The sequence below is a fragment of the Prionailurus bengalensis genome, chromosome D3 (genome assembly GCF_016509475.1).
Source record: "Prionailurus bengalensis isolate Pbe53 chromosome D3, Fcat_Pben_1.1_paternal_pri, whole genome shotgun sequence".
NCBI classification, from domain to species: domain Eukaryota; kingdom Metazoa; phylum Chordata; class Mammalia; order Carnivora; family Felidae; genus Prionailurus; species Prionailurus bengalensis.
The window spans coordinates 25870377-25884779 of NC_057356.1; the positions used below are offsets into that span (position 1 = coordinate 25870377).

General features: G+C 48.0%; 1 protein-coding gene across 3 annotated transcripts in view; it reads right to left on the bottom strand.

Annotated features, from left to right (window-relative positions):
* Positions 1-3894: 3894 nt before the first annotated feature.
* The window catches only part of SEZ6L (seizure related 6 homolog like), a 182712-nt gene continuing 172203 nt past the window's right edge, over positions 3895-14403 (bottom strand). The window contains exons 14-17 of one of the 3 annotated variants that reach the window (XM_043558068.1): positions 12604-12636; positions 10654-10768; positions 8801-8903; positions 3895-7156 (exon numbers count right to left, since the gene is read on the bottom strand). In XM_043558068.1, the coding sequence (XP_043414003.1) occupies positions 7127-7156; positions 8801-8903; positions 10654-10768; positions 12604-12636 (281 nt within the window). In that variant the 3' untranslated portion in view covers positions 3895-7126. The remainder of the gene's footprint in view (positions 7157-8800; positions 8904-10653; positions 10769-12603; positions 12637-14403) is intronic. The other 2 variants (XM_043558066.1, XM_043558067.1) reach the window with 2 other exon arrangements.

The following is a 14403-nucleotide window of genomic DNA, read 5'->3' on the forward strand; positions in this document are numbered from 1 at the left end:
GCCGAAGTCGGACTCAACCGACTGAGCCACCCAGGCACCTCTGTTTTATGCTTTATTTTTATTTATTTTTTTAAATCTTTTGTTTTAAACATTTACTTATTGTTGAGAGACAGAGACAGAGCTTGAGCAGGGGAGGGGCAGAGAGAGAGAGGGAGACACAGAATCCGAAGCAGGCTCCAGGCTCTGAGCTGTCGGCACAGAGCCCGACTCGCACTTTAAACCCACGAACCAAGAGATCATGACCTGAGCCGAAGTCGGACGCTCAGCCGACTGAGACACCAGGTGCCCCGATGTTTTTGGGGTTCTTATGTGTCACCCATGCCACATGCAGCCAGGAAATTTTGTTTTTATTTATTTTTATTTTTTTATTCTTTATTGAGAGAGAGAGAGAGATTGAGATCGAGCAGGGGCGAGGGACAGAGGAAGAGAGAGAGAGAAAGCATCCTGAGCCAGCTCCACACTCAGCGCAGAGCCCGATGCGGGGCTCTATCCCATGACTCCGGCATCACGACCTGAGCCAAAATCAAGAGTCAGGTAGACGTTCAACCACCCAGGTGCCCCTGAATTTTTTTTCAAAGCAGCTCTTTGTCTCCTCACTCTTGCCATGGTGGCTTTGCTCCCATTTTCACCGTGGTCTCGGAGACATGAATGGACATGAAACTCCTCTGTTCTAGGAAGGGCTCACCTCCTTCCAAAATTTCATTCATTTGGGTACTTTTGTATCTCATATTTCTGATGATTTTTTTAAAATTTTTAATGTTTATTTATTATTGACACAGAGAGAGAGACAGAGCATGAACGGGGGAGGGTCAGAGAGAGGGAGACACAGAATCTGAAACAGGCTCCAGGCTCCGAGCTGTCAGCACAGAGCCCGACGCGGGGCTCGAACTCACCGACTGTGAGATCACGACCTGAGCCGAAGTCGGACGCTCCACCGACCGAGCCACCCAGGTGCCCCTCTGATGATTTTTTTTAAAGCTATGTTTATTTCAGCTCAGCCAGGCTTGTCCTCCCCGTTAGGCTGGTAGCAACGATCTCTTACCCCTTCACCTTCTAACTCGAGGTGAACATTCCAATAGCTGATTGTTTTTTATTTTAGAGAGAGAAAGTGCAAGTAGGGGAGAGGAGCAGAGTGACACACAGAGAGAGAGAGAGAGAGAGAGAAAGAGAGAGAGAATCTTAAGCAGGCTGTGTGCTCAGTGCAGAGCCTGACACGGGGCTTGATCCCACGATCCTGGGATCATGACCTGAGCTGAAATCAAGAGATGCTCAATGAGCTCAATGAACTCAATGAGCTCAGTGAGCCACTATGGCACCTCTCCAAGAGCTGATTTTTTTTTTTAAATGTTTTATTTTATATTTGAGACAGACAGAGAGAGAGAGAGAGAGAGAGAGTGAGCACATGAGCAGGAGAGGGGCAGAAAGACAGAGACAGAATCTGAAGCAGGCTCCAGATGCTGAGCTGTCAGCACAGAGCCCGATGTGGGGCTTGAACCCACGAGTTGTGAGATCATGACCTGAGCCGAAGTCGGACGCTTAACTGACTGAGCCACCCAGGCACCCCAAGAGCCGAGTTTTTAAATAAATAAGCAAGATTCTGACCCACTCATGGGAGTTTGCCATCACCAGGCTCTCGAGGGACATTTGAATGTGTTTTTCCTGATCTCTATTTCACAACCAATACAGTTACAAAACAGTTGACTTTTCCACTCTCTCTCTCTCTCTTTTTTTTTTTTTTTTGGTGCTCAGTATTTTGTGGCATTTTGGGTCAGAGGAAAGACTGTCGGTGGATAGAATCATCTTCCATCCTTCCCTTATTCCTCACCCCTTGATCCTCTGCTCAGTCGCTGGAGAGCAAATTGAACTTGAAGGATTCAGGGAAAGCAATTTTGGAGTCACATTTGGGTCAAATTGTCTTCTTTGGGCTCTGTTAGTTTATTTCCCGCCAGGATCTTTCCACTTCATGAGTAACAATGGAAAACGAATGTGCAAGCAGCTTTGGAACTCAGTAATGGGTAGAGGCTGGACAGGTTTTGAGATGCAAGCTAGAGAAAGCCTACACCGCCGTGAATAAATGTTAGTAAAAAAAAAATGGACGGCCAACGCCATTCTCCTGAGGTCTCAGGCAGAAATGAGGACCGTGTTCTCGGAAACCGGAAGCAAGGTAATCCTTGGGATAAAGTGGCACGGAACTCGGCTGGACTGTGTTCTAGCATTTCCTAGGAAGGTAGAACTTGGAAGCAATGAGGTTGAGATTCAGCTGCAAAGATTTCAGGGCAAAGTGTTGGAGGAACAGCCGGATTCCTCCTGACGTCTTACAGTAAAACCCAAAAGGAGAGGGAAGGCGTGAACGACGGATAAAGGGTGTAGGATTCTCAGCCTGTCCATATTGCAGAAAAATGAGAATGCTTGGCCGGAAGAGAACGGTAAAGGTGTGGCTGAACAACCATTAGTTGAAGAGATCGTGGGCAAGGCTCAGTTTAACCAGTCATCTCTGCAGAAGCCAGGAATGCAGATGATGGCATGATATGTGTAAAGACATTGCCCGTTTGAACCACAAAGGGGTGAGAGACAATCGGACGGAATGAAGGAAGGGCTGTGATATTTCTTGGGTTCCACAGGGTCTGACCGTACAGCTACCCAGCTGTTAGAGTGTGCTGTTCTTCAAGGGAAGCAAAGAAGGACCCTGGAGGTGATTCAGGGGTCCACACACTGTCACTCTCACCACTGGTCCAGGAGGCAAATCTGTTTCCCCGTTGGTTTCATAGGGCGGGGCTGTGTCTTTGGTTTCTGCCAGAATGACTCCACTCTGGGCCTCAGGAGTGAGACCACCCCTGTAGAGAGCTGAGTGGATGGGGCTGTCCCCTACCCCCCAGAGCCTTGGGGATGATGCTACCACCCCAGTGGGCCTGTTAGGCAGAACACTGGACCAAAGAAGATTATTCTTGAGCCTTAAATCTAATGGCATTTGTCTTGCTAAGTTTTGGACTTACTTGGGATCCATCAGTCATCCCTTTCTTCCTTCTGAATTCTTTTTTTGTTTGTTTAAGAACAATTTTTAATGTTTATTTTTGAGAGAGAGAGAGACAGCGTGAGCAGGAAAGGGGCAGAGAGAGGAAGTGAATTCCCCTTTCTGGAATGGCAATGTCTATCTTATGCCTGTCCCACCATTGTATGGAAAGACATAATTTGTTGAGTTCCATAGCCTCACAGCTCGAGGGGAATTTGCCCCAGGGCGACCCATACCTGATTTCAATATTTAGATGAGACTTTGGGCTTTAAGATTTTACAGCGGATGCTGGAACAGGTTAAGACTTTGGGGGTGTTGGGATGGAATGGATATATTTTGCTTAAGAGAAGGATGTGAATTTTGGGGGGCCAGGGGTGAAACGATGGGCTGAATTGTGTCCCACCCCCAATAAATATGTTTAAGTCCTAATCCCCAATGTGACTGTATTTGGAGACAGGGCCTTTTAGGTGGTAAATGAAGGGTAAATGAAGTCATAAGAGTGGAGCCCTAATCCCAGAGGAGTGTTGCTGGTTATCTGCAGGCCAGGAGGAGAGCTCTCACCAGGAACTGAATCGGTCAGCACCATGATCTTGGACTTCCAGCCCCCAGAACTGTAAGATGTAACCCTGTGTTGTCTAAGCCTCCTGTCTCTTTGTCATGGCAGCCCGTGTTGAGTATGTCTGATGACAGCTGCTGTCCTGTCTGGTTCCGAACATTCCCCCAATATTCTGGAAGCATGCCCAAGTCGGCAGACTGTCCTGTCAACCAAAGTGGCAGAAGGTGTGACCCCAGCCCAATCCCCAGACACCAGAACCCTCCCCGACCCCCGACCCCCTTGAGGCCATCCTGGAGTGTTTTCGTAACAAAAACCCCATAGATTTGCCTCTTTTTCATTTGTTTTATTAGCATCAATATATACAAAGTGGAAAATGACTTGACTTCATTATTCTAGCTTAGAAAGTTTGTTTTGCTTTTTCTTCTGTTTGGGGATAAAATGAAAATGAAAACGTCCCAGGTGAAAGCCTACCATTGAGGGTGCCGGACAACATTCCGTAATCTCTGACCTCGAATGCCCCCCCCCCCCCATGACGACTCAAGGGCATAGGAAAGTCATACCCTTTGGATTTACTCCAAAGAAAGGTCATTTTTTGCCCGAGGCTCACATTCAGCCTAAATCTACCCACACATTTACCAAGTCTCTTCTGCTTATACAACCGTCCTGATGATACGGCCACTTGCTTCCTGCTGGGCAGTTTGGCAGTTGCCAAAGCTATCAGCCTGAGGCTCCGTGGGCTTTCCAAGGAGCTGGCTGCAAAAGATCTTATTTAAAGCATGTCTGTGGAACCAAGTCAGGACGGCCCTCACGCAGCAACCAGAGTACTTCCGTTGGCTCAATAATTCTACTCCTCCCCATCCCCCCCCCCAAAAGCAAAAAGATGAGCTCCAAGGCAAAGAGGATCGAGTGTGTGTGTTTGTAAAGCACAGGGCGGCAGCTGACAGATACAGCTTATATGAATTAGCATGTAATACCCACCATCACATGCATTCTTTGAACCTTGAAATCTCTGTAAACCATTGCCCCACTGTTTTGAAAACAAAGAGGGGCTTGTAGGAAAGGTCCCGTGGGTTGGTTCTCGAGTTGCTCAAGATTGTATCCCGTTCAAAAATATTGAATCCCGATGGGTTTTAACATCGATCTTATAAAGACAGACGTGTATGAGCCTAAATGAGACGCATGGTACATTTTTGGCACTATTTTTATCTTTTTACCTTTACAAACACACATTCAGATATTCTAAAAAGAAAAACAGACACCAACCTGCCTTTTCAGTCACACTGTACATTGCCAAGCTCACACGATCCATCTTTAGATGAAAATAAATGTTTAAAACATGGTTCTATGTGCTGTACCACTAAGACAGAACTAAGACATCGGTATCCTGAAAAAAACCAACAAAAAACCAACACCTTTCTATCCCTCAACAGCCAAGAAGGATTTCATATTTTGTCAGTCTTGATGAAAGGCAAATGTTTAGTTTCCATGTAACCATAGTATGCTCTAAAATTAAATATCATTAATCGAGTTCTTCCTTCCAGAGGACCCAGAGTTAGGGTTAGAATAAGCATCGAACAGAAACAAAAGCAGAAGATTGGAGTCTGCTCTTTAAAAAAAAAAAAAAAAAAGGTCGCATTGTTTGCATTGTTGGGCCATCTCCAAACATGACGGTTGCCTACTGATGATCGGGAATGACTCTCCTCTGGGTTTTTGTTTTGCATAAAGTGGGGTGGGCTTTGGGTGGCTGGACGGCAGCCTTTAATGATCTCTTGCTGTGCATCAGGATGCATGCCTTAAGGAGCATATAAGCAGGATTCTTTTCTGGCAGAAGGAGAAAGTATTGGGCCTCGGATTCCCCCAAGATGGAACCCCAGGTGTCTCGCCGGGAGAAGGCTATGTCAAAGTCAACTGCCCTAGCCTGGTCCAGAGCTGTCTAGACAAGCTAACCAAAATACGGACTCCAGCCATTCTCTCAATGGCATGGCAGCCGAGAGCTCTCTTCTTGTTTGAAAACCAGCTGACATAAAATGATTCTGGAGAGTGTGGGAGGGTGCCAACGTGGGCTCCGAAAGCACGGGGGCTGTCTTTCTCTGAGCCACCGGCCGTCACTAGGGAGGAGACGGTCCAGGGAGGCAAATCTACCTTGCCCGTACTATTCCTTCCACGTAGCCTCACCCCTTGCCTTTTCTTTATTCCGTATTTGGAGAAGAAGCCTCCTGAGAGCCACATGCTCACCAGTCCCACTGGGTTGGAGCAAAAGGACGCAGATAAAATCTGAGGATGTGCAGGTGATTAATGAGGCGTTCGGGTTTCCCTTCCCGCCTGAAACTCCTCCTTCTGTCCTCCGTGGGGATCGAATTGTATGACCAGGATCCCGTTGTGGGTTTAAATCCCCTGCTCCCGTTTTCCTGCCCCTCCACGGTCAGCATTCACGCCACCGTCCAACATCTGGCCAGAGCCTCGGAGAACAGAAAAGCAGTTTCTTCTCATAGGACCCTCCCTTCTGAAATCCTTGATTGCAGGTATTTCTTCTGACACTTTTTAGAGAAACAGGGCACGCGAGTCTCCCTTATTTTGCAGGCTCCAGCGTTGCAGTATTCCAGGAAAACAGACAGAGCTCCTCCCTGGATTTCGGGACGTGGTCCCTCCCCCTGCAGCACAAACCCTTGTAACCATGTGGGTGAAGCTCCCCGTGCCTCCAAAGCCCGCAGATCTACCGTCCCAGGCTGAGGGTGGCCTTTGCAGAACAAGGTGATGGACTCTGGCACTTGCAGCATAAATAACCTTCCCTTTCGCCACTGAAGGAGTCGTCACAGGAAAGAACATTGTGTCAACTGGGTCCCCTCACTCAACATTCCCCATCACCCCCACGCTTCACCAGCTTTTTCAGGTCTCTCATTTACTCTGAAACATTTTCTGATTCTGCCAGCCCCTGGCGAGGCCAGGGTGGCAAGTGAGAATGGTCACGTTAACCCCTCTGCCGTCTTCAGGAGGACCGGGGGAGGGGGAGGGCCGTGGCAAGACCTTGGAGAAGAGGAGAGTATCAGAAGAGCGACCCCAGGATTTGTTTGGGAGCAGACCTGTTCAAGCTCGAGTCCGACCCGAGTTAATCCACCAAGACGCACTCTTTCCAACCTAATCTTGGGCTTGGATTTGTCCTAAAAGCACCGTGGGCGTGGACCCCAAAGATGCGTGAGGTTGATGTGATGCCGCCATTGCCTGGCATTGCTGATGGAGAAACCCAGCGTCTGCTTGTGTCTTTTTTCCCCTCTGCCGCCACGTTGGTCATTTTGCTGGTCCTCTGTCTGCCCTCAGAGTCGAGGCTGTCTCATGAATCCGGCTGCAGTTCCAACACCTCCAACCACCCCTATTTCAATTTTAAATATAATAAATACAGCGAAGAAAAAAAACCCAGGAAATCTTCCATAAAGACTCTAAAGAAAAGACGGACAAAACATTCTGGGGGTTTCAATCAAATGCCGCGTGGTCTCTGGATGAATCTCTCGAGGAGGTGTAGTTGAGTTCCTATCTGTGAGTTCCCTTCTCACGCGTAGCTCTCCTTAAATGGACACCTCATACTCCCTGGTTTCCTGCAAGAGACAGAAGCAACAGATCGAGTAAACCCTTGTGTGATAGAGCCGTGGTCAGAGTGTGCCTTGATAGCCTTTCGACCCAGCAAGGAGGTGAGTAATGTGAGTAGCAAAGTTGAGCCACCCCAGCCAACAACCTGCTGGTCCCAGATGCGACAGTGAGCACGGTTGAACCAGGACTATCACTCAGCCACAGCGAGCTGAAAGCACCATCTTGCAGACTGGTGAGCAAATTGGCATTTGTTGCTTTGAGTGACTGAGTTTTGGGATTATTTGTTACTCAGCATTATTATAGTGCTGGGTGACTGATACACTACACTAATAAGCATTAATAAGATCTAGTTTCTAAAATGCTAATTTTTAAAAATCAGCCTGACCTTCTTTTAGGATTTGGAAACAAAGTACATGGAATGTGAAATAACATATGACCTCTTCTTACTGGTGCCATATCTAAAATGTCTAAAACATGTGGATACCAACCAATTCAATGTCTCCAATATTCATAGAGCGTGTGTAATATATTCCAGGCCTCCAGGACAGAGGAACAGGGAGATATAGGAAGTCATAGACATGGCCCCAGAAGAGGTCATTGTCCCGTGCTTTAACAGAGGTCTATGGTTCCTGCTGGGTCGACACAGATAAGCAATCATGTCTGTGCTTCATGGTAGATGGGAGTGGGGTGGGAAGACACTAAGGTGGCTCCCATGCTCCCCACCTCTTGGAGGTCACATTCTTGCATGATGCCCTTTCCTTAAGTGTGGGCAGGACCTGTGATTGGCTTCCCATGAACAGAACACAGCAAAGGTGCTAGCATGTCTTGGGCAGGTCTCATAGCACCTCGACCAATTTTTTTCATGGTCCCTAAAAATGATGATTTGTTGTAATCAAGATATCCACTGGAGTATTTGATTGTTTGAGGTTCAATGGGAAGCGAGATAATATAATGGTTAACGGCATCACTTTGAATTTGTTTCCTGGCTCTAGGCTGTGCTTATCGTTTTCTCGTCTCTCTCACCTCTCAGTATCCTCATCAGTCACTCAGAGATAACTGCAGAATATATTACAAAGAGTCTCAGGGATTGTGTATTTAAGGTGCCTGGCTCCTGGTACCTATTATTATTATTATTATTGATCTTACTGTTGATCTCTGTCTCCTTTGCAAGACCATAAGCTCATTAATGGCTGGACCGTGTCTATTTGGTTCACGACTGTGTCCCTAGTACCCCACACAAATGTCTGCCACCCAAACGGGTTGGAACGTTGCACATTGTCATTCAATACGGAGTGGAGTTCAGCCAGATGTGGGGCGCGGCCCATTGCCTCTGGTGGGTTCTGACCCATCTCAGCTGTGTCTCCATGGGTCTTTCTTTGGTGTAGCCAAAAGCCTGTGATTTCTTTCTGTGACTGTTACTGCCCAGAGCAAGCCTTCCAGGCTTGTCATCGTCACGCAAAGAGAGCTGGGTTCTCCTAGCGGTTATCCCCATAGTGATCACGGTGGGGCTGGGGCAGGACCACCGGACATGCCTTTCTGGCAGTAGCATCGTGAGCCAAAGGAAATGAAACCTTCTGTTTTGATGTCGTGCATTCAAAGCAGACAAGGAGGGAGGCACTGGTGTGGGGGGTGGAGAAGACAGACCAACTTACCCCTGTCTCATAAATGGGGTTGTCAAACTCGGTTTCCACGGTGATCTGGCTGTAGGGGTGGGAGTACATCAGGGGCAGGCGGAGGCTGGAGTAATAGCGGCATCTGGAGAAGAGACAATGGAAGAGAGAGAAATTACTTGTCCTGGAGCAGATGACAATCCAAATTGTTCTCAACTTCAACCCAGTCACTGATAACTAAAGCCTTAGTACCTTCCCTTACTGGGGAGGGGTAAAGCTCAACTGGTTTTTACCCGTAAGGTGGTTCAAGTGCCTGTTTAATGCAGAGAGAAAAAAGTAATAATGAGCACTTTTTGAGCACGTACTATGTACTGTGTTGCCTCAGAGCACCCTTCTCTGACTACCTATTTAAAAGGTGGTTCTTTGGGGCACCTGAGTGGCTCAGTCGGTTAAGTGTCCCACTCTAGGTTTCGGCTCAGGCCATGAGCTCGTGGTGTGTGAGATCGAGCCCCGCATTGGGATACGTGCTGACAGAGTGGAACCTGCTTGGGATTCTCTCTCTCCCTCTCTCTGCCCCTCCCTTGCACCTCTCCCCACTGTCAAAATAAATAAACTGAAAAAAAGGTGGTCCTTCCATTACCACACCTTATCTCTTTCCTTCATTGTGTTCCTCATGGTGTGTTATAATTTGTGTGTTTCTCCTCTCCCCCTACTACACTGTGGGCTCCACAAGGGCAGAAAAAATTTATATTGGGCAGAGGCCTGCCTCAGGGCCTTTGCACATACTGTTTATCTGCCTGGAATCCTCCTCTTCCAGATATTTGCACAGGCGACTCATTATTGCTTTCAAGTCCTTCCTCGAATGTCATTTCTCAGTGGGGACTCTTCTTTTAAAGTTCAACCACCTCCTCTAGTCCAGGTCCCTTTTGCTCCCTTCTCAGCTTTCTTTTCTCCCTGCATTTATCACCTCCTAATGTGCACAGTCGGCTTTTGAACAACACAGGTTTGAACTGCGCAGGTCCACTTATATGTGGATTTTTCTTTTTGGATAAATACAGTGTGATACCTTTAAGTATTTTCTCTTATGATTTCCTTAATAACACTTTCTTTTCTCTAGCTGACTCTATTGTAAGCATACAGTATATAATACATATAACATACAAAATATGTGTTACTTGACTGTTTATGTTATCTGTAAGGTTTCTGGTCAATGGCAGTTTAGCGTTCAGGGAGTCAAAAGTTATGTGCAAATTTTTGATCACTGGGTGTCGGCGCCCCTAACCCTCATTTGTTTCAAGAGTCACCTGTATTTACTTCTCTTTTACGCTTTGCTTGTCTGTCTCTCTCCCATTAGAACCTGGACCCCACATATCAAAGATCTCCTTCTGTTTTGTTCACAAGGATGTTCCTAGAATCCCCCCGCCCCCCCAAAACTGCCCGGCACACAGCAGGTGCCCAATAATTGTGAATTTGAATGACTGAGTGAACATCCTGGCGATGGCTGAGTATCTTCCTTCCTCACTGCAGGCAAGCTCCACGACCCCAACACCCGGGACAACGTCTGGCGCGTGTTGGATTTGTCACGTGTGTCGAAAAAGCGAATGAATGAATGAGTCAATGACGGGGTAGATGTCAGTGTGCCTGGCATTGTGAAAGATGTGTCTCTCTCTCATTAAACCACAGCTCCCTGAGGTCAGGAATCATGCCTCCTGCCGTGGGGGGTGGGGCTGGGAGGTGCGCAATAGAAGTGTCTCCCCCGGAGCCGAGTTGAATCACGTCATCTGCAAGCACACAAGTACCCCTGCCCCCAAGCTACAGGTGGTGACGCAGCCCCCCAGTGCTCTGGTCATTGAGTGGACCGCAGCCCCCCACCCCCTTGCCCCGAAGCCCCCTACCTGGTGATGTAAATGTAGGCTCCTCCCAGCAGTAAGGAGATGATGAGAACAGGGATGAAGATTGCCAGCGCCATGTTTCCCCCTTCCAACGATGTCTCTGCTGCCGCTTCTGCCACTAAACACACAAGCCGGTGAAGCCCTCGTGTCTCACGCCCTCGGCCCACGTGGGTACCCGGCTCCCAGGGGAGCACCTGCCCTCCCAGGGCATCGCAGAGCCTTGGCCACTGGAGAACCATCCCCAGAGGGGAGAAGAGGCGGACGCTAGAGGGAACGGGGCTGGTTCTTTGCAATGGAGCCCACGGGGCTACGGAGAATTACACTCGTTCAAACCTCGGTCATACCATGCCCATTTTGGGGGGGCGGGTGGCTGGGTGCAGTTGAAATCCGGCTAAAATCCCGTTCAAGGAGAGACTTGGAGAACATCTCATGTGTGCTAACTGGGAAGGCAGATTTGCTCAGCATCCCATGGAAAACGGGGTGCTTGCTGCACCCAGACTGACAGGTGTCCCCCAGACCCTCCAGGAGAGGGCGCTGGGCAGCCGGGTCCACTCTCAGTACTGCACCTTGCGATGACACCCCAACTGGGGACACCCAGTTTTGACTCCCAGAGGCCGTGGCCGCACCCTCTCTGCCTTTCCGGGAGCCTCTCACCACCTCCCACTGGGTTGTGGAAACTGTTGTAGCTGATGTAGGGGCCCAGGGGCATTTTCCCAGGATAGCTTGATGGGAGACCGTACGTCTCTTCTAGATGTTCGTGCTCCAGGTTCTGTCTGCCATTTCTCCACGGCCACGGCCAATAGAGCTCAGCTGTGCACACCAATCTATAATCCATTAACTGCCACTCTCCGGAGTCTGAAAAATCGATGCTAACACCCATGACAACTGCATGAGCCCAAAACATTATGATGGCACTCATAATGTCTGAGCCACCCAGGCCTTTGAGACATTCCCATGGTTCATCGGTTGCTGAAAGGCAGCAAAGAGATGGCCTGAGAAGACACTAACACCACAAAGTGCCCTCTCTTTTCCCTGCGGAGTGACTAATACATGCTCCTCTTCTGCATTTACACCTGAGCCCCGGCCCTGCCTGTTTGGATTACAATGTCATCTGTTGCAAGGGAGAGCAGCTAATGACACGTAATTCACACAGCCCCACGTTCTGAGTGAATTACTTACTGTCAGAAAGCTAAGTGGCTCCAAAAATAATAATAAAGACTGCTTAACTGGTTACAACTTAAAACATGAATATATATATATATATATATATATATATATATATGGTTTTTTCTGACACCACATCCCTGGTGAGTGGCTTTGTACCAAAGTGAATGGAAATGATGCAGCATGCAGAATGTTTTACGTATGGGAGGGGTTGCAAGGGAAGGAAACATAGAATAAAAGTCAAAACAAAATCCTGGCTACCTTTTACCGTCCGTTCCCCATGAATAAATCTCACTTGGGAATTTCTAACAGGAGGAGAATCTAAAACCAGGAGGACACAGGGACACGTAATTTGGGGAAGACAAAGACCAAAGGGAACACAGACCACAGGGCATCTGCCAGGCAGACCTTTCCCTCCCAAAGCCAGGGGGGTTCTCAGCATGGGAGGTGGGGCATCACTGGATTTAATTCCCCCAAACAGCACCACGTGGGTGAAAAGTTGTACAACAGGGTTGTGCCTTTCTCAGGACCCTCTGATATTCTGACCCCATGTTCATAACTGGTAGTAAATCCCTTTCAGGTCATAGTTAGGACCCTAGGTGGCAAATCTGATGGCCTGGTTCTTTTACAATATGTTTTATTTTGAAATTATTTTCAGCAGTGTGAAGATGGGATTTCTGCTTGTTTTTTTTTTTTTTTAAGCACTTGGAGAAGAATATGCAAGGACCTGCCCTTGTTTTCTGCTATTAGCTTGATTTATTGGATTTTTCTTTTCATTATGGAACTCACCTTCTAATGCGTGTTCAAAGCTGTCTTGATTAACTGAAAGGGAAATTGGAAGCATTGGTTAATGTCAAGTGAATTCACTCTGCATGGAGTGACGGCAAAACATTAGGGGCAAAAGCCCACACCATGCTTTGCTGAAGTTAGTACTAGGCTTTTCTTTATCTTGGGCTGCTGGAATTAGCGGAAATGCCTGGACACATTCCCTTCCTAGGGTCCTGAGAGATCGTGAGATAGATACGAAAGAGACAAGGATGACAGTGGTAATAGTGAACAATTACTGAACACTCACTGCATGTCAGACATTGTGCTAAGAGCTTTATACATGTATGTGCTCATTTAACCCTTACAACAATCTCGTTAGGCAGATGCCATCATCATCCCCATTTTGCAGATGAACAAACCGAGGCTCAGAGAAGTAAAGCAACTTTTCTGACCTCACACAGCTTCTGTGCGGATGGAGGCAGGCTTTACGCTCAAGACCGCTAGACCTTCCCCACCCTCTGCTTTAAAAATTTTTTTTTTCAACGTTTATTTATTTTTGGCACAGAGAGAGACGGAGCATGAACGGGGCAGGGGCAGAGAGAGAGAGGGAGACACAGAATGGGAAGCAGGCTCCAGGCTCCGAGCCATCAGCCCAGAGCCTGACGCAGAGCTCGAACTCACGGACCGCAAGATCGTGACCTGGCTGAAGTCGGACGCTTAACCGACTGCGCCACCCAGGCGCCCCTCCCACCCTCTGCTTTTAATCACATAGTTCTGCTCTTTTATTGTTCCTTATGTAAGACAGATTGACCAAAGGTGAGGCTCGAGACAGAGCCCCAAGTCCAGAATCCAGCCAGAGGCGAAACTGTTTTTCTGCTTTGAAATACATGTTTATACGAACCTTTCTGGTTTCCCTTCTATTCCATATTTTATTTGGCTATTATTTATATTCTTTGTAAAGCGATTTTCATGCACTGTCACAGACTAGAACTCTCTGGAATTCATTCATTTCCCTGTATTCCTTATACAAGTTCTCTGGAAGTTCAAGGCGATAAGGACTGGCATTCCCAGGTTTTGGCCCCAAAGACATGGCAGCCGAGCACAGAAATATACCCACACGGATGTGTTTCAAAGATGCAAAACCCCAGGGCGAAGGGCTTAGATAAAAAGATTGCATTATAAAGGAGTGACAGGGGATGGTCACCAGAGGCCCAGCTGTACTCATGTCCTAATACTGAGACTTCCTAATCTGTGCCTTGGTCAAAGTCACTCTTTGACTTTAGTCATTACCATGTGATGCCAACTGAATCAGCCAGCTAACTAACTAACTAACTAACTGCAGGTGTCTCTGGAATTAGGGCAACAGGAACATGGAGGGATGGGGACAGATGCTTCCTGCCCAAGATACGAGCTGGACATTGGGTGCGTGTGTGGGAGCGCAGGGACTCCTACTGAACCTCGGAGCCAGACGGAAGCCTTGAACTTGTGTCCCTTGGAGTGTGGTCAGTGGCTCCTGGGGCACATGCTAAAATGCAGCCTCCTGGGCCCTGCCTTTTCCTTTCATTTCACACAAAGAGGAACCAAGGTCGGAGAGGGAGGGTGGCTGGCTCAAGGGCATGCAGCTGGTCCACGGCAGAGTCAGGCAGAAGCCCCGCCCCTGAGTCCCAGTCGGGTGGCTTTACACTGGCCCTCAGTCACCTCGCTAACTCCAGATCACAAAATGTCCGTGCAGCCCACATTTTTTTGGAAGGGGAAGTGACTTCTCATTGCCTTACAGAGTCATGGGGCCTCAGGGGTAGAAACGGAGGGGAGAGAAAGATG